Below are 21481 nucleotides of genomic sequence, written 5' to 3' on the forward strand. Positions count from 1 at the left end.
ATTTAACAAACTAAATAAATTTTTCTGTAGGCTTTCATAGCGTCTATCAAACCAGGGCGCTGTCTTCCTCCGCCCTCCACCAGTTCTTAAACCGGCTCTTCCTGCGATTTAATGCTCCGATTAAAATTGAATCTGAAATATTTACGCCTACCTCTACACTAGCGGGTAGCGTGCTCGGGAACTTCTTATTAAGTCTTACAGAAAAAAATACTTCTTATCATTTCTGGACCGAAACGATTATTGTTATATGCGAAGGTAGTTTTTTTTAAAAATCTTTTAAAATAACTGGTATTGGAAGAATAAACCCTGCTGTAAGGACCATAAATCTGCCACAGTAGACTGCTGCACACAAGATAAGGTATCGGTTAACATTTTCTTTCGAAATTTACTACATTGTACATTAAATAAATTTGCGCGAAATATTCAGTTTCAGTTTTACATTATATCGTCATTCGTGTTTACACTTTTTTATTCAGCTAAACAAAATGAAATAATCTATTTTTTAAACTTTTTAAAAATAGCCGTATTGACTGAAATAGCTATTACTTCAAAATAGGCTGATAGATGGACAATTGAAAAGTTTAGATGCCTAGATTATGTGAAAAGTGAGAAAAAAATTAATTATTTAAGCAGTAAAGGTGTTTGTTTAGAAGGTTTTTGCGTATTTCATAAGGACATAAAATCGGTTGTTGATAAAAAAAAAGTAGTAAAACACATATGTATAGAAAGATTATGTGTGTGTGTATATATATATATATATATATATATATATAGAGAGAGAGAGAGAGAGAGCTTTTCTTTAAAAAAAAACCTTTAGATAAATAAACTGGGGAATAAATCACCGTTAATTTTTATCAATATTATGAAGAAAGAATAATATAATTTACTGGTTTCCCAATTTCGAAATTCCTCAGACACCGCTGGGACGCGTAGTTAGTACATTCATGAAAATTTAAGATAAATTTCTTCGCGGTATAATGCTTATTTGTGACCAATTTTATTAAAATTAATCTAAAAATTATGAATTTCAAACCCCAGAAATCTAGACGATAAAAACTTCTCATAATTGTCAGTTGTCGTTAGTTATTTTAAGTTAGTTTAAAAAAAGCCAACTGTTAAAAGACGCTTTTATATGTATACATGTATGTATGTATGTATATATATATATATATATAAATAATATATATTTATATATATATAAATATATATATATATATTTATTATTATTATTATTATTATTATTATTATTTTCAATATCTAAACCGTTATCAAAATCTTCCATTTTTTCTGTAAAAAGAGGAAATAATAGTTAGAAATGCTGAACTCTAGTACAAAAAGGTCTTCCTTTTTCGCGGAAAGCTTTTTACTTGAAAATCGGAGTTTCCTACTTATTAAAAACACTACGAAAAGCATTTCTTGTATTATTTGTAGGCCTTCCTTATTATGGTTTTCTACTTAAAAAAAGAATCCCTTGTTAATAATGGTTTAATTTTTTTCTAAAATGATCGTAATTTATTTGGAATCGTTTATACTTGAATGCGAATTTAATGTTAAAATGCTGATTTCAAAATATAATAGATTTACCGAAATATATAACTGAATTTTTAAGCTTGTTATAGATCATATAGGTTGAAATTATTTTAAATTCGTACATCGAATGTGATTCTTCAGTGGTGTTTATTAGGTATCAGTTGTATCAGTTAATATTTATTTTTTAGAATTAATGATTAATTTTTCTGTTCATATTTATTTTTTTAATTACTGTGTAATTGTATTGCACACACACACACACACACACACACACACATACATTTAAAAATTGAGACGAAAGAGTCGGTTAGATTCCGGAAGAAATCGGTTAGGTTTACGTCGATAGGATGTATAAATACATGTATCCCGGACGGCCGGGTTAAGCCCAAAGCTTGGTGTTTGCTGGTGCTGCACAACCACTTTGATGGTTACTTGTTCCTAGTAATTTAGCTTGCTGACGTTACGTGCTGCTACCTACTCTATACTCTTGCAAACCTTAAGTTACTTGTGCTCTCTAGAGATACATATCAAATAATTAAAATTATCAAACCTGAATCAAAGTCACCCATTTCACGACCGGATCGCTATTTCCATGCGCTTTATCCTTTATTTCTCGTTATATTTTAGCTAATTATTATTAAAATAACGTATCGATCCTTTCACAGTAAGCCTTACTTTTTTAATTAATCACCGGCAAACAGAAATGTTGGAAATTTATGGTGTTTAAGTTCATGATGCTGGCGGCGCGCGCATCGTCGTATCGATCGGTGCGTGCCGGATTACTACCCTCGACCAGGGCGCGTCAACAAAATAGTTCCATTAAAATAAATTATATTTAATGTAATTTATAAAAATACGATCGCATATCGTTATAAACGATTGTAAAATCACCGAAAATAACCGAAAGAGTATATATAAATCTGAGAAAACCGATAAAAATGAAAAATAAAAATCATTACGTTGGGACTAGAGCTTGTCGGGGCTGTTGTTAATCCATACCTGCCATTTAGTTTCCGCACAGTCCGACTGCAACTTGTCTTTTGTTTGAAGTAGTTCAGCACTGATTTGTTTAGCCATCTTTATTCCTTTTGATTCGGGAACTGCAATTTACTGATTTCGACATCGATTTCTTGTCTTCGAATCGGTAGGTGAATTCATAATAACTATACTTTTTTTTACTTTTTGGGGAAATGTAATAAACCCCTAAATTTCTTCTCTTTCGCAGTATCCTCGTTCAATTTCTTTATATAATAAAAAAAAAACAAAAAAAACTAATTAATTAAACATTTGCGAATAATATCGGGATATCGAAGTAAAGTTTACCAAATTTTTAATTATCTGATAAAGTGCGAATTCGGACATGGTGGAAACGGTAATATTATCGTGACGATATACAATATGCGCGCGCGCGCAGACATTTACAGGCAGAGTATTTAGTGCTACTCTAACTTACGCGTTATTAAGTACGAAATTATAATATATTTGTCGTTTTTTTCCTCATCGAGGCAAGAATAAAATCGGGAATGCATTTGTACAAAATGAAATACGTCAAGTAAGATATATATAGATTCGATTTATAGAACTTTTACTCAGTACTTTCATTCATCTACTTCATTTTCCATAAATATATATATGTAGTATATACATACATCATAGCATTTAATAGATGTAATATATTTTTGGTTTCTTAATTATATTTTTATATTAAATTTGATAATTTCTTTTTTTTTAATAATACGACTCACAAATTTATTTTTACCATTGTTATTTGAAGTCAAGTCGAACATACATTGCGAATAACTGTGACTTATTTAATATTAAAAATGTCTGAATTAATGACGTTTTCTACCTAAGAATATTATCATGATTTTTAACTTTACTTTTTAGTTTAATATTCTTTTAATTTAATATTAACACATATTATTGATTCCTTTATTTGGTTTTATTAATTATTATTCATAGATAACACTATGTATGTATAAATTTTTTTTCAATATTATAATGAACACTTATAAAATATCCACAAATTATTATTATTTTTAAATATGTTTTTTTTATTTGTTTTTTTTTACTTATATAAAAAATATAAAGTATACGTTCGTGCTGATATAAATTTATATATATATATATGTTAGCATGTTCATTAGTAAATAATTTTTGTGCATGTAAATATATGTTTGTATGCATGCGTGTGTTATAGGTCTACGATATACGTTAATTACTATTGTTTTTTTTCTTTTTTAGTGCGTGTTAAACTAAAAGGGGTAACTCTTTAAAATATTCTGCCATTAATAATAGCCCTTAATTTTAATTACTTTATGAGATTTTTAAAAAGATTATTTTACCCCAATTTATTGTTAGCTAAGGAAATAGCTTTGCTAGTAATCGCTTTAACAGTTAATATTGTTATATTTTTAACGTGTAGTCTTGTCGATAATATAAATCCAAAGTAATATTTACGATTTATAAAAACGTTTTCGAAAATACGACGAGATGTAAAACAAATCTGTTTATTATCATTATTCTGGAAAATTTTTCCCACCCGATTTTACTGCTTAATCGGCGAAATTCTAAAGAATAAGTTATGTTGATTTAAAAACAACAAAGAAGATTAATTATGATTTATTTAAATGCTATTAATATCATACTATTTTTTATTATTATTTTTGTAAAATCTATTTTATATTTTTCCGACCGATGCCGTTGTCGATATTTTAATATTGGAAATGTTTAAACTAATTACGTCCATTATTGGAGTATCGACGGCATTTGTTATTTAATTATTAATATTTATTTTAATCTTTATTATTTAAAAAAAAAAATTTTAATAATATATATTTTTATTTTTATTCATATACCGTTATAATTAATATATCTATAGATATATTAATGTATCCATTCTTAGTTATTTTAATTTAATCTATTATAATAATATTCATTACGATTATTAATTATATTTTACTATATATAAAAAATTATAGCTATATATATTAATAACTGCATATTATTTATAAATATAATAAAGGGAGACTTCCCTGTTCTACTTCTGCGCATGTAAGATTCAAGAAAGATGGACAAGAAGCTCGTAAGGCGGGGACATCACCCAATTTTTTATATCTAGATTCGCATACATATTTATACACTATGTAATTAAAACACGTTTTATGATTTATTAAAAAAAATTGTCATTATAATTAAAAAAAACTAATTAAAAATTTGATGTATGTATTGAGTATTTAGTTAAACGAAATAGTTTATTGAATTTCATCATTTTATATAATTTAGACTGTTATTAATAACAGTAGATAATTCTGCTCTTTTTATTTAACTTTCTTTGTATAAATACAATATAAACATATATTTAAAAATTGTTTTTCATTCGAATAAAAAAATTGGGGTGAAAATAGCTGTGAACTGCTAGGCGTCACGCGGTAGCTGGACCTTATTGAATGAACCCTAGATCAGGTTTGCACAGATACACGCACTCGCATATAACTAACACATCTAATCTTCAGTCTCCGTATTCAAGGGACAATCGGCTGAGTAAACCGGTTCGTAAACTTGTTTTTATTTTAATAATACGATTATTAAGATTATTTAATAAATTTTCATATAACGATTACAATTTTTTTAATTAATATTTTTAATAACGATATAATTTTCAAAATACTATATAAGTGCGGATACAAACCCATCCGTAAATAAACACAATTTATTATAATTTGCAAACACAAATTACGTTTATTTATTATATTATTATAATACTAAAAATTAAAATACTTTTTATATTATAAATATTAGAGCCGAACACTATTTTTTTTATATTTACTAATCTTCATAGCATTTACATAATATAAGTAAGTTTATGTACAGAAAAAAAAATATTTTAAAAATAAATGCAATTATTAGAAAAATGTGTGATTATAAGATCTTTTGGTTTGCCAACAATATTCAATTCGTTGTTATTATTATTATTATTACTTTTAATTTGGATTTTTGATGTTATTCATAACATAACAGATGCGGTTACTAAACGTCTGGACTTTTTGTCTGATAAATAAATTAAACAAAATAATAAATTAATAAAATATTAATAAATAATTAATTTTTTAATTATATTTAATTTTAGAAGTAAACGATACACTTCAAGGAAAAGATGAAATAGATTTAATTAAAGAAAAAGAAAGTATTTTTAAAACTTGAATATTTTGAGATCTAATGAAAAACTTAGCTTTTTTCTCGTTCCCATAAATATTTGGTCAAAATTAGCCAGTTTTACCCTTTTCTGATGTCCTTTTGTTACACGATTTTAGAATAGAACTTTGTAAGTTTCGCAACCATTAAACTTACAAAAAAGGAACATTACAGTAAATCTTTTAAAGTACGTGTAAAAAGTGTACTGTGTATTACCATATACAGTACTTTTAGGGTTTAGTTGGATTCGTTTTGGTTGAAATCTATGAATATCAGGGAGAAATTATTATGGGAGATATAATTTGTATTAGAAATTATTTATTCGAAATTCCCGTGTTAAACTGAAAATATGTTAAAAATGGGTTTATCCAAGTATTTTTATAAAAAAATCTGAAAACCTCAAGTTTTCTCTTAATCTTCGTGGAAATAGTTCAAAAAGATTTTCTAAGTAGCAAAAGAATAATCGAAAAAACCTTTTATTTTAAGTTAAAAGTTTCAATCTGTGTATCGTTCGGGTAATCGTTTGCGGGCTTTGGCCATTTTGTAGCAGATACGGGTGGTAAAGGAGAAGCCGCATTGATTTTACAGTCGTCGCGTAAAAATGTTCGATTTCGATCGAAGTAAAATATAAAAAGAAAACAAATAACAAAATAAAAAACACTGTTTTTCTCAAAAGTGTTTGCGATGCGTTGATTAAATGTTTAGAGTTCTACTTAAATACGTATCTCCGGAAATTAGCGGGGCTTTGCCCCGTTCTCAGAAAAGAGTAACTTCTTTCTGTAAGATTTTATCACGTTGTCTTTTTTTCGTGTTTTTTTTTTTGTTTTTCAGTCTTAAAACATTTTAATTTCGAATTTTATAAACCAAAATAATTTTCATATTTAAAAGTTCTCTAATTTTTTCTATATTCTATGTCTCACTACCCTAAATATTTTAAAGAATTTCTTTCCGATTACTAAATCTATGTTTTCTTTTCTACATAAAACAGTTTCCGACTTGTATGGACCTTTTGATATCTTTCCGATTTCGTTCGTGGCTTTTAATTTATTTCCTTTATAGCGAAATTTTTTATTCTATTTTATTACGTTATTCCCTCTTAATATTTAACTTTTCATTATCCTCCCTGTGTCACAATTCATTGCTTTTGGTTTTTTTAATTCTTATTTATCCTCAATTTGATTTTCCTCTGAATAATGAATCCAAATAATTTCTTTTAACATGTTCCTAATTTTAGATATAAAAAACTATTTTCAACGAATCTTTGTGTTTTTTATTAATTATTTCTCGACTGATACTCCAACCTCAACATTTCTTTTGTATTAATTTATCTCTTTTTCTATGAATGAATTAAAAAGCAATCGCCGTATGCTAGAACCTTGTGTCACTCCTTTTTATATTTAATATTACACATCTGGTTAACATTATTATTATTATTTATATATATTATTATAGAATTTGTAATTATTCGAATTTTTAAACTGTATTATTGTTAAAATTGTGTTCTAGATTTTGAATATTTTGAATTATGTGTTTTTAATTGTAAAATTGTAAATTGTTCGCGATTATTGTTATTTATTAATCGTCATAATTATAATTCTGGTTGTTGTATTCATTTTATGAATTCGTAATTATTATTTTTAAAACGCATTATAATAATATGAAAACTATTTTTGTTATGTTTTGGACTATTTTATTACTACTATTATTTTTACGTTATGCATAGATTCATAATTTACATTTATCATTACTTATATGCATGTAAACTTGCTATCGATTTGTATATATTAACGTACATTATTAGTTTTTGTGTTCAATGTACAATATACAAAGGCTCAAGTAGCTCTTCTGTTATACAAAATAAATAAATAATTATTATAAATAAATTATTATTATTATTATTAATAATAATAATTCAAGAATTTAAATAAAACGAAACAATTCTCATCTTGTTATCCAGAATGTTTTTAAGCGGGTCAGAAACATAGTAAAATTTCTTAAAATCGAATAATTTTTTTATAGAACTAGGAAATGAGAAAAAATATTCTATTTTTGTCCTTTTAATTACAGAACCCGACAATCAAGTACAATAAAACTTTAAATAAATTTTTAAAAATAGCCATAAAACGTCAATAAACTCAAAATAGATAGTTTTCATTTCCGAAGAAAGTTAATATGTAATGTAATAATATGAAGTAATTTTTTCGACTGCTCTGATCGAATGAAGTGTTTCAACTCTTATCAACGAAGTAAGGTCTATTTGAAGTCAGGGTAAGGGCTGTGTAATATTTCATTAAAATTGGCTAGTTTATAGTAAGCATAAAAGTTTTATTCGTACTCTACTTACAATTCCTTAATTTTTTGATAAAAATAATGAAATATATTTTCTCTATGAAAGTAATAAAAATATTCTTTCATTTTAAGTTTTTAAATTAATTATTGTTTTTTAAATTGAATTATATTTATTTCTTTAAAAATACAGTATAGATAAAAGTATTTATCCGTGATGGATGAATAAATAAAAGCTAACGGGTATGGATAAAAGATAGGTCAAAAAGAAAATAAAAAAATATCCATTCGTATTTAAAATACATGAATGATTTTAATGACAAGTCGAACATACTTTTTATTCTCTTTAATTTACTACAGCATTCACATTATTTTGTTTATATAGTCGCCTCTTGTTTTCAATAATGTACTAGCTAAAATATACTATTGAAACAACGTGAGGTAACAACACTTGTATAAATGTGAAACGGCATATGAGTGACATGACAACCGCGAGACTCCGAAAGATCAATATAATACTGTATTACTAGCATACAACACACACACACACACACACATTACATGTTCCTCGCACGCATATAGACGCCCCATATTCGGACACAGACAGGTAGGCTATTGACTCTGAGTCACCATTACCCCCCTCCGACTACGACTTAAATTACTGAGAAAATCCCTTCTTTTTCCCCTATAGTTTTCGCAGTCAATATTTTTATTATACTGGGCTTTATAATTCTACACAATAATTAATATACCTCTCAATATCTACACGTTAATTATTTCTTTTTTTTTTAAGTTTACCAATTAATTAGTTTTCCAATCGAGAACTATGATTATAATGGAATACTTGTAATTCATACGTCAGTTATGTTACTCGATTAAAACAACAATAATTTATTAATTAAAACGGTAGTTATTTTTCTGCTAAATGTATCGATTTAAGAAAAATGATGTACAATTATTCGTTTTAAAATGTCGTAATAATAATAATAATTTTAATGAGTAGTTTAACTTTGTTATCCTTTAAACCTATAGCTATATCGAATGCTGAAAAAGTTGTTTTTGTTTTCTATGTACTTGAATAATATATCATTATTTCTTTATTACTTGATGAAATAGCGTTAATATATGAGAACATTTATTTAAGACCTAAGAACTGCTGGGTCTATAACTATACTTATTTAACTTTAAGAAAAGTTTAAGTAATAAATTTATCTAGATGTTTAAAATAACGGATGATTAGTAGAACTTAAAGCTAAAGCGGCATGTAGTATTTTATAAGGTAATATTTTGAAAAGGTGATAAAATTGCTTTCCAAAAGATGATATATATGTTCCCCGAAATGAGATCTAGAAAATTAAATAATTTTCGTAAATACTATTCATCAACTGTACGTCTCACTGTCTACATCTTACTAGAGTCGTCCCTAGTTTTGTGAAGAAATTCTTCTCAAAATTTTTTGTCATTTTTTTATCGGGAAGGAGGTTATAATTTTTCAAAATCCGGCTAGCCGCTCTTTAGACATCAAGGATTTAATATAACATTCTATTAGGTGGCATTTTTCGTAGGTAGATGAGTGAATTTTTTTCTGTAGTTTGCGCAATCTATATACTGTATAATTAAAGCCCTTTCTGTCAGTTGCCGAGTTTAATTTTCATGTTTCGCACAATTCTGAAGCAAAAGCTTGTTGTTTCTATTTTCCTACAATCGTGATTTCTATATGCTTTTCTGTTTTACGAAATCGCGCGAGAACAGCAAAAATGGAAATTTTCAGAATAAATTTATTTAACAAAAAATTAAATCCTTTTCTTTAATGTGAAACTTTTTTCTAATTTCCACAGTTAGGAGGTTTATATATTAGTAAACAAAAAATAACGGTCGTAAAAAATTAATATAACAAAAGTAATATACATATTTATAGCTGAAAAACACAAAATAACGCGCTAACAAGTCTTCGACTAACAAGATAAATTATTTTTTATTATCGCATATAAGTTCCTTTAAAGCCAGGCTACTGTGAGTACAATTAATATTGACGGCTAATTATACTCCGGATAAATTTCCAGAACGGACTGTTTGCTTTTGTTCAGTATAAATTCAAGCTCTCTTAATCGTGTCTATCCGCATCTTCAGGTATAATTAATGGAGATCCCTTTTGTATTCCGCATGTTTGGAGGCCTGCAAAAATCTTTTTATATACTCGTAGAATCACCCAGATTTGCAGATTTCTAAATATATTGGATAGTAAAAAGACAGATGATTAAAAAATCTCGTCTCATTCTTTTTTTTGTTTTATTTTTATTGTTTTTTTTTATTCTGCAGGCTGTTAGGCTAGGCCCCAGACTATTTATTATAGTCGATAATAAATCGACTTATAAATTCAAATTAGGGTTAGCCTACGATCGGTTTTATTTTATTTATTTATTTTTTCTTTAAATAAATACGTTTTAAAAAAATGTTAAAGATACTTTGTAGGAACGTATACATTTAATCCCGATAACGGAAGGAAAATACAAGTGTGTTTTAAATTTTCTTAATATACCTTTCAAAATAACAATCATCTTCAAAATTATTGTATATTATAAAAACTAGAAAAAAGAAAAAAGTGAGAACAAGCAGAACTGTCTTCGTAATTTTTTTAAAAATTTGAGTAAAAGGAAAATGAAAAATTCTTCTTTATTTATAATTTTCGTTCTGTTTTCTCACATCTTGGAACACGAACGTATTATAGGTGATTCACGAAAAATTCAGCTCTTTTTTGCGCATATTTTTTCTAAGAAAAACGGAATAAAATAGAATTTATTAATTATTTATTTATAGAATAAATATAAATCTACTCCTCTTTTGGTAATTATATAAGTGTAACTTATTATAAAAGAAAATAACATTTTTACACTTGCAATCAAATTTTTTTTTTTTTTTGTAAATAACATTGGGTGTTTTATATCCCTTATTTACGGGTCTCTGCATTTTCATAACAAAGATGGAGGCGCCTTCCTTGGTAAAATATTCCGGAGGTAAACTAGTCCCTCGTTCGGATCTTCAGGTGGGGACTACTAAGGAAGGGGTCACCAGAAAATTAAAAAAAACATTCTACGAGTCGGAGCGTGAAATGGTAGAAATCTAAAAAAGGTTGGTAGGTTAGAAAATTCAAAGACAGAAATGGATAGATAAAGTGAGAGGTCTGAGTAAAAAAGATAAGTTAAGAAAATGTAGAAGAAAAATGAGAGAATAATAAAAAGAAAATTCTTAAATCAGCAAAAGTGAACTTAGGCGGAACAAAAAGAACTGGTAGAAAACCTTGGATTTAAGAGGATATATTGCAGCTGATGGACGAACGTAGAAAATATAAGAATGCTAGTGATAAAGAAAGTAAAAGGAACTATCGACAGTTAAGAAACACTATAAAGAGGAAGTGCAAACTAACGAAAGAAGAGTGGATTAAAGGAAAGGGTTCAGAAGTGGAAAGAGAAATGATCATTGGTAAAATAGACAGAGCATTCAGGAAAGTTAAGGAAAGTTTTGCTGTACATAAATTAAAATCTAATAATGTGTTAAACAAAGATGGTACACCGATTTGTAATACGAAAGGAAAGGTCGACAGGTGGGTTGAATATATTGAAGAGTTATTCGGAGGAACTGAATTAGAAAATGGTGTTATAGAGGAAGAAGAGGAAGTCGAAGAGAATGAAAGGGGAGAAACAGTACTGAGATCTGAATTTAAGAGAGCATTAAAAAATTTGAATGAAAGAAAGGCTCCTGGAATAAACAGAATACCTGCAGAATTACTGTGCAGTGCAGGTGTGTAATATTTACAAAAAGGGGGAAGTTCCGTCAGACTTCAAAAAGAGTGTTATAGTCATGATACCAAAGAAAGCAGGAGCAGATAAATGTGAAGAATACAGAACAATTAGTTTAAATAGTCATGCGTCAAAAATCCTAACTAGAATTCTGTACAGAAGAATTGAGAAGAGAGTGTAAGAAGTGTTAGGAGAAGACCAATTTGGTTTCAGCAAAGGTATAGGGACAAGGGAAGTAATTTTAACGCCCACATTAATAGTAGAAGAAAGATTAAAGAAAAACAAACCAACGTACTTGGCGCTTATAGACCTAGCAAAGGCATTCGATAACGTAGACTGGAATAAAATGTTCAGAATTTTAAAAAATTAGGGTTCAAATACAGAAAAAAATTCGATATTATAGACTGGAATAAAATGTAAAATATAAAGTCTAAAATTAGGGTTCAAGAATAGAGACAGAAGAACAATTGCTAACGTTTACAGGAACTAAACAGCAACAGTAATAATTGAAGAACTTAAGAAAGAAGCAGTAATAAAAAAAGGAGTCCGACAAGCATGTTCCCTATCCCGGTACTTTTTAATCTTTATATAGAACTAGCAATTCATAATGTTAAAGAACAATTTAGATTCGGAGTAACAGTACAAGGTGAAAAGATAAAGATGCTACGATTTGCTGATGATATAGTAATTCTAGCCGAGAGTAAAAAGGATTTAGAAGAAACAATGAACGGCATAGATGAAGTCCTACGCAAGAACTATCGCATGAAAATAAACAAGAACAAAACAAAAGTAATGAAATGTAGTAGAAATAACAAAGATGGACCATTGAATGTGAAAATAGGAGGAGAAAAGATTATGGAGGTAGAAGAATTTTTTTATTTGGGAAGTAGAATTACTAAAGATGGACGAAGCAGGAGCGATATAAAATGCCGAATAGCACAAGCTAAACGAGCCTTCAGTAAGAAATATATTTTGTTTACATCAAAAATTAATTTAAATGTCAGGCAAAGATTTTTGAAAGTGTATGTTTGGAGTGTCGCTTTATATGGAAATGAAACTTGGACGATCGGAGTATCTGAGAAGAAAAGATTAGAAGCTTTTGAAATGTGGTGCTATAGGAGAATGTTAAAAATCAGATGGGTGGATAAAGTGACAAATGAAGAGGTATTGCGGCAAATAGATGAAGAAAGAAGCATTTGGAAAAATATAGTTAAAAGAAGAGACAGACTTATAGGCCACATACTAAGGCATCCTGGAATAATCGTTTTAATATTGGAGGGACACGTAGAAGGAAAAATTGTGCAGGCAGGTAACGTTTGGAATAAGTAAAACAAATTGTTAAGGATGTGGGATGTAGAGGGTATACTGAAATGAAACGACTATCACTAGATAGGGAATCTTGGAGAGATGCATCAAACCAGTCAAATGACTGAAGACAAAAAAAACGAGTCTCTTACAAAAAACAGTCTAAAAACAGAACTGAAACGTAATGAATTTACAGTTCCATTTTTTAATTTCTCTTTTTCCCTGTGGGAATTTTCCTTTTCCCTTTTTTCACTGTGGCAATATCCCTTATCCCTTTTTCCCAGTGGGAATTTCTCTTTTCCCTTTTTTATAAAGGAATTATCCTTTTCCCTCTTTCCCCGTGGGAATTTCTCTTTTCCCTTTTTTATAAAGGAATTATCCTTTTCCCTCTTTCTCCGTTGGAATTTCTCTTTTCCTTTTTTCATTATTGAGTGAAATATATTGTATATAAGTTGCGCGCGTGAGAAAAATTAAATATATTAAGTGTGTGTGTGTGTGTGTGTGTGTGTGTGTGTGTGTGTGTGTGTGTGTGTGTGTGTGTGTGTGTGTGTGTGTGTGTGTGTGTGTGTGTGTGTGTGAATAAAAATTTTAACGTACATCGAGGATGATCCTGGTCGTCGTAGCCGTTGCAACGGAAGGCGTCATCTGCCACTTCAGGACCCGGATATGTTTCGTTCACCGGGAGGCGGCTGCGTGTTTGTTCGTGAAGTGCGTTGAGTAGCGGCATTCTGTATTATAGCAGACCCTATAATACATATAGGATCGCATTTTGACCCTCAGGGTCAGAATACGGCCCTCAGCCACAGGCACCAAACTACATGACAATGGTATAAAAAAGGTTTATTCATTTCGATGTTTACATCTATAAGAAGCAAAACCTAAGCATTTCACGTTAAATGTTTAACTATTTTTTGTGAATTAGATTTTAAGCGACTTATTTAGTCGCCGTTTGCCTAAGGATATCCAAAAGCAAGGACCGTTTTCGTGCGGTCTATTTTTTATAATTTAGATTATATTTCTTAACGGTTTGTAATTTGCAGATCCCTAATGGGGATTATCGTTAATGACATTCGCGGTGACGGTGTGTGGATCTACTGGCGCGCCCGTAATGAGTATGTTCATGTCATCGAGGAAGCCAGACTCAAGTTATGGCAAGAGTCCATGCGCAAGTTGCAGCCCAACCCCTGGCAGCTCGCAAAATCATGTTACCAGCCAAAGGCATTGCACGTGTTGTCCAGCATTCGGTGCGGGTTTGGTGGTCGTGATCAGACTTTAACATCTCTGGCGACTTACTAGGCGTTCCTCAATATTCTGTTTCCAGATGCTCCAGAGGGATGAAGCAGAGGTTTGCGTTGGGGCGGGGGCTATGCCCTTCCCTGGCGTACGGGCTGTGGATCCCGTTGATATAGACCTAGTGGTTTCTCGAATAACACTGAAAAATGCACCGGGGATTGACCAACTTAACACAGATATATTATTCCATCTGCTGCTTGCCATAAGAGAGCCGCTTGGCAGGCTGTTATCGGGATGCCTAAGCTGGGGCTGCTTCCCGACTTCTTGGAAAGTGGCTTTGGTGAGGTGCTCTTAAAACCAAGAAACGATCCTAGTGAGGTTGGCGGTTATCGACCCATCAGCTTCTTATCGGTAATCGGCAAGTTGCTTGAAAGGCTGAATGTGGAACGGCTCTAGGAGAAAATTGAAGTGAACTGCTTTCTAAATCGAGGCCAATGTGGCTTCACAAAAGGGAGTTGACACCGAGTATTGCATCTTAAATGCTCTTGCCGTGGTGGAAAGTACCGACTGTAAGTTTTGGCAATTTTTATAGACATAGAAGCAGCATTTGCTTCCCAGTGTTGAAGTTCTGACCTCTATGAGTTGGAACGCCGTAAGCCGAAACAGCAAAAATCCAAGATGACGGAAGCCGACATCTTGGAATGACTTCACGAATTCAAGAAGACGGTTGTCGGCCATCTTGGCGTGTGATGTCAGTGGCGCCCTAATCTGTCAGTGTTCACAACTTGTTTTTTTTGTGTCAGTGTTGTCAACCTGGTTATATATATATGTATGTATTAAATTATTAAAGTAATATTTCAAAGGTTGGTAGCAAGTAGTACGGAAATGGGCATACGGGCGTCAAAATCAAATATAGGTGCGCCCGCCATCTTGTAATTTCGCTTTCTCCAGTGAGAAATTCCCTTTTTCCCCTAATAGAATTTCCCTTATCCCTTTTTTGTATTGAGTGAATATGTTGTATATAAGTTGAGCGCGAGAGAAAAATGAAATATATTGTGTGTGTGTGTATGAATAAAAATTTAGACGTACCTTCAGGATGATCCTGGTCATCGTGGCCGTTGCACCGGGAGGCGGCAGATGCGTGTGTATTTGCGTGCGTGCGTTTATGTAGCGGCACGAGTTGTTGACTGTGCGAGGTGTGGCGCGCGACTGAAGAACAGCTGACGAACATGGCCTAAGGTTGAGCGTCCTATTTTAAACGGCCGTTACAGTGGTACGCGCGAAAGCGCCACACCCTACCGACCCATCGCAACGTCGTATCCAAAGCGACCGCGCATGCGCAACACGGATACAAGGCCTTCGTATCCCCTCCTACAATGCCTACGCATCCGGTCTACCTCGAACATGTTTGAACAGGAAAACTACCATACAAAAACAACGAATATGTATAGTTTGACCTTGACGTCACACACACACACGTCACGACCAATAGGAACACAACCGTCTAAACTGCCACACCCAAACCGCCGTTGAAGCAACGTGTCTGGTGTCAGTTGCGAGTAACCTTGAACATTTCTGATCAGTGTTTATCGTGTAATTCTAAGAAACGACCACGTATTCTCTCAGCAGTTTAATAGCGTAAGTAACGGCCTTTTTTTAAGATTTTGTCTTATAATTAATTTTATTTAAACACTCTTATTATTTTATTTTATTAAAGATTATTTTATTAAACACTCTCCTCACCATTTGTCACATAACCTGATAGTAGATAAATCTATTACAAGATCATGTAACGGGTCTTAGAAACCACAACATATAGCATCTGTAAAAACTATCATTTTAAATAAAACAATAGCCCGTACACATTTCCTGTATGGGGGTTTAAAGTGTTTTTTTGTTTTGTGTGTGTATGAATAAAAATTTAGACGTATCTCGAGGATATTCCTGGTCGTCGAGCAATCGTGCCGGGAGGCGTCATAGATCCGTCACCAGAAGGCGGTGTCTGCGCATCTGTTGACGTGCGTGCGTCAACGGAGCAACGCGAAAATGTTTACCGTGCGTCTGGCGGCGTTCGACTTAAGAATCGTCCTTCCAACACCGTTCGAGGTCGGCGCGGCGTTTCGTGCTAAAAGTGCCACGCCCCGTCGTGAAAAATCGCGGCGTTGGAATTCGAGTTGGCGCCTGCGCACGGGTGTGCGAATACGAATTCTAAGAAAACATTAATCAACTGCTTTATTTTATTTTGTCAACGGTGAAAACCGTATCTACCGTGAAAAAACACACCAAGTCAGTTGTAATCGGTTAAATCCAATTTTTTTCAGAAAGTATAAGTAAGTGGAAAACCTCCTACCATTACACAAACAACAACTATCTATAATTTTACCTTAACGTCACACACACACAGACGTCACGAACAATAGGAACTCAAACTCCTAAAGTGCCACACCCAAACCGACGTTGAAGCCACGTTCCTGGTGTCAATTACGAGCAACCTTGAACATTTCTGAACAGTGTTTATCGTGTAATTCTAAGAAACGACTACGCATTCACTCAGCAGCGGGTATAAGTAAGCGGAAAACCTCGGACAATTTCATCATCCTCAATCTGTCATTTAATGCAACCACAACGTCTGCTGCGAGAACAGTATCTCTTATATCTGTTCACAAAATACCACGTGTGATTTCATCTTAATTAGCAAGGTAAGTTCAAATAACTTTCAAATAAAATAAAATAAAAAATATATATTATTGTATAAAATAATAATTATTAAAAAAATATTACATAAATAAAAAAGTTATTAAAAAAGGTATTAAATAACTAAAATTTAACACATAAATAAAGAAATTATTAAAAAAATATATCATTAAAAAAATTATTTACATTTTTTCCACCACCTGAAACACACAAAAACAGAAAATAATTAACATCTTTCTATTTTAAAAAAACATTCTTACAATATATGGAACAAATTAAATGTTTCAAATATAAATAGAAATGGCATCACTGGCGGTTATCCATGCAATAAACGACAATGTTATCCGTCTTCGATAGGACCTGTCTGACTGATGAATTATACGTTCACTCAACCCTTGTACGGTATCAGACGAACATCCTGAACCGTTTAAAGGAAGAAGGCAGGCGTTTTGACGGCAACATAAATGGTAACTAGATAAGTATGTTATTTAAATTACTATTCATTATGTATACGAAGATGATATTTGTTATTAACAATTTCTTTTTTCAGCTATAAAGAAGAAAAAAATTGAATATGTGCAATATATTTACTTTCGTTTCTACACAGGTATGTTGCTATAAACGTCGAACTTATGAAGCAGACGCGTCTCGAAGACGGAGTGGAAACGACGTTCACAAATCTGTATTTGCACGGTAAAACCAGGACAGTGATCAATCTGGAGGAAAACCCCGACGTCGTCGATGAACTTTGGATCGAGTCGAAGGAGAAAATCGTGGAGACTTTGACAAAGTTCATCAACAACGGCAGTGCATGGGCAATGAGTAAAATAATTTATATAGATTTAAACATTATTTGTTATCGTCCGCTGCATGGAGCCTATACGTTGTTTATAAATACTCCATCTAAACTCGCGAAAAGAGAGGCAATAATTAATGTAAAAAATCCGCATGATGAAAATTGTTTCCTTTGGTCCGTGTTAGCATACATACACGCTAACCAGGTCTTCACTATCGTCAGAGTTGGTATGCTAGATACGAGATGAAATTAACATGACCGGGATATCATATTTAGTAAAAGTAAAAGACATTGATCGCTTCGAGATACTGAACCCCACAATAATCATCAAACTACGGCTATGAGGAAAATAACGATTATGTGTATCCGGTACGTGTTACCGAAAACCGCAATCTTATCCACTGAATACACCTATTTCTACTTACAGGGGAGACGAGAGATACATTCCACTACTGCTTTGTAAATACCAAACCAGGTAAAAACGGGCTATCTCGTCTCCTTTCGGGTCTTACAAAGGCTCATTGCAGTGGTCAATGCTGTCCATATTGCCTGCACCGTTTCAGTTCATCAGATCCACTAGTTGCTAAACAAAATTTTCAGATACATCTGATGAATGGAAACGACACGGTGCACAAAGGATAAGGTTACCCGATCCTAGTAAGAAAAGGAATGCGTGATCAAGTTCAAGGACTACTCGTATACACTACGGATTCCGTATGCGGTGTATGGAGATTTTGAATCATTGTACATCCAATGGACACTGCCACCCCTAAACCCAACACTAGTTTTAGCGATAAGGTAGCCCATCATCTTCCGTCCGGTTACGCATCCGTGATCGTCGACGAGGAAAGCCAGATTTTCGAAAGTCCTGTAGTCTACCGAGCGAGAACTAGTGATGAGAAAATTGTTGAAAAGATTCTCGATGAATTGTTCGCACACGACAATAGATTGACGAAAATTATGATTACCGAAGAAACAATGTTGATGACGCCCGAAAACACGGAAACATTTCAAAGGGCTACCGAGTGTTTTCTTTGTCATTGTGAGTTGAACGACGATCGTGTAGGTCATCACTTTCACACCACAGGGCGGTTTCTTGGTGCATGTCATAATGAGTGCAATTTAAATTGTAAGCACACTGAGCATATTCCGGTATCTTTTCATAACCTCCGCGGCTACGATAGCCATCATATAATTAAATCTTTGGGAAAATACAAGGACGATGTAAAAATAAACTGTATCGCCAACACGTCCGAGCGATTACAGTCACTGTCCATCGGTCCATTGAGGTTGTTGGACTCTTTACAATTTCTTTCGTCATCCCTCGAAAAACTTGAAGAAAATCTAGTACAAGATTTTCACGACAAAGACGCGGTATTCAAACGGCTCACGCATTGTTACCCGCTACCCGAGAAAACGGATTGTTTAATCCGTAAAGGCGTCTATCCGTACGAATACATAACCCATGTAAACAAGTTTTTCGAAACACAACTTCCACTACAGACGGCAATCTAAAGTACGCTAAGAAGAGAGAACATAAAGGACGCTGATTACGTCCACGCTCAAAACGTGTGGGAAACGTTTGACCGTAACACGTTAGACGATTACCACGATCTTTACCTTCTTAGCGATGTATTATTGTTGCCAGACCTTTTTTGAAAATTTTCGTAGTACGTCTCTGCAATATTACAATTTGGACCCCTGCCACTATTAATCCTTCCCCATTTCACGTGGAATTCCATGTTAAAATTTATCCGTCAACAGTTGAAACTGTTGACCGACATAGATATGCATCTGTTTGTTGAAAAAGGTGCACGAGGTGGTGTAGCCATGATTTCAAACAGATACGCCAAGGTGAACAATCCAAACACTCTATATCAGTATGACCAATCGGAACCCACGTCCTAGGTTCAATATTATGATTGCAACAACCTTTACGGGACAGCTATCGTTGAGTCCTTACTACACGCTAATTTTAAGTGGTTGAGTACTGAAGAGATTAACAATCTCGATATTAACAGTGTTGACGATCGTGGTGAAAAGGGCTATTTCTTAGAAGTGGATCTTGAGTTTCCACAAGAATTACACGATCACTACAAGGATTACCCTCTTGCACTCGAACGATCAGTACCAACCGACGATATGTTGTCCCCCTTTTTGAAGGATGTAAAGAGATGTCCCGTAAAGAAAAATAATGACAACTTGTACGACAAAGAACGATACGTTTTACATTACAGAAACCTAAAGTTGTACACTTGACTCGAACTGCAAGTGAAAAATTTTCTCAGAGTTCTGGAATTCTCACATTCGCCTTGGCTTAAACCGTACATCGACTTTAATACTGAAAAGCGTGCATAAGCACGAAACAGTTTTGAAAAGGACGTTTTTAAGTTGATGAACAACGCGGTGAACGGTAAGTCCGTGGAAAACGCACGAAACAGAACAGACTTCCAACTGGTTACAAAAGAACGTAAACTGATAAAATAGATTGAAAAACCGAGATTTAAGGCTTGGTATGTCTATATCCCGAAGGTGGTCGGTGTAAGTCTTAAGAAAACGAAGATATTCCTCAATCGTCCGATATACATCGGATTTACTGTATTGGAAATTAGCAAATGATCATGTACGAATTCCACTATGACTACATGTTGGAAAATTACGGTCATAATATAAATCTTTTAATGACCGATACGGACAGTCTGATGTATGATATCGTGACCGATAACGTTTACAACGACATTCTTCACGATATCGATCGGTTCGATACTTCAGATTATCCTCGCGATCACATATGTTTTAGTAATACCAATAAGAAACGACTTGGTAAATTCAAAGGCGAGATGAATGGAAAAGCTATTCGTGAATTTTTCGTTCTTCGTGCTAAGATGTATAACATTTTTCGATTTCGACAAGAAGGAAAAGAGTATTCATTGCAAAGGATCTTAGACACGATCTGTAAAAAAAGTCTTTATAATGATTCCGTTACGTTTACAAGCGCATACGGAATTATAAGTACTTTACACAATATATTTTCTATTAATAAGTCAAAGAAATCACTTTCGCCTTACGACGATAAACGTTACATATTAGAAAATAAAATCAACACAGTTCCATATGAGCATTACAGCATAAACAAAAAGAAAAGTAAACTCCCACCCATTGATGATGACAACACTCCCCAAAAGAGACCAAGAACCGTAAACTAACTGCTCATAGCCAACCGTCATGACTATTTTAGACCAAGAACCGTAAACGAAGTCCCAATAGTTCACGATTATGACTATTGTTAATTTTTTTATCATGCGGATATATATATTGGCTTTCTTTTATTTTAAGTGAAACATTTTTTTTAAAACCATTATGTATGTAACAATACAAAATAAATTATAATAAATGTTTGTAATATATAATAAATTATTTTCATTAAATTTTCGTATTACTTATTTTTAAAAAAACCTATAACAACATACATATTTGTAATTATTTATATGACTATACATATTCGTTGTTTTTGTATGGTAGTTTTCCTGTTCAAACATGTTCGAGGTAGACCGGATGCGTAGGCATTGTAGGAGGGGATACGAAGGCCTTGTATCCGTGTTGCGCATGCGCGGTCGCTTTGGATACGACGTTGCGATGGGTCGGT

General features: G+C 32.4%; 2 protein-coding genes across 2 annotated transcripts in view; one reads left to right on the forward strand and one right to left on the reverse strand.

Moving 5' to 3' along the window:
- Nucleotides 1-2212, reverse strand: part of LOC142324295 (cytosolic carboxypeptidase 6-like) — a 99391-nt gene extending 97179 nt beyond the window's left edge. Inside the window, exon 1 of the mRNA XM_075365223.1 lies at nt 2081-2212. Within this exon, the coding sequence (XP_075221338.1) occupies nt 2081-2099 (19 nt within the window). The 5' untranslated portion in view covers nt 2100-2212. The remainder of the gene's footprint in view (nt 1-2080) is intronic.
- Nucleotides 2213-2546: 334 nt separating this feature from the next.
- Nucleotides 2547-21481, forward strand: part of LOC142323135 (ELAV-like protein 3) — a 257843-nt gene continuing 238908 nt past the window's right edge. The window contains exon 1 of the mRNA XM_075362385.1: nt 2547-2674. The gene's annotated coding sequence lies outside the window, so the exon portion shown is untranslated. The remainder of the gene's footprint in view (nt 2675-21481) is intronic.

This window comes from Lycorma delicatula, chromosome 4 (assembly GCF_047948215.1).
Source record: "Lycorma delicatula isolate Av1 chromosome 4, ASM4794821v1, whole genome shotgun sequence".
NCBI classification, from domain to species: domain Eukaryota; kingdom Metazoa; phylum Arthropoda; class Insecta; order Hemiptera; family Fulgoridae; genus Lycorma; species Lycorma delicatula.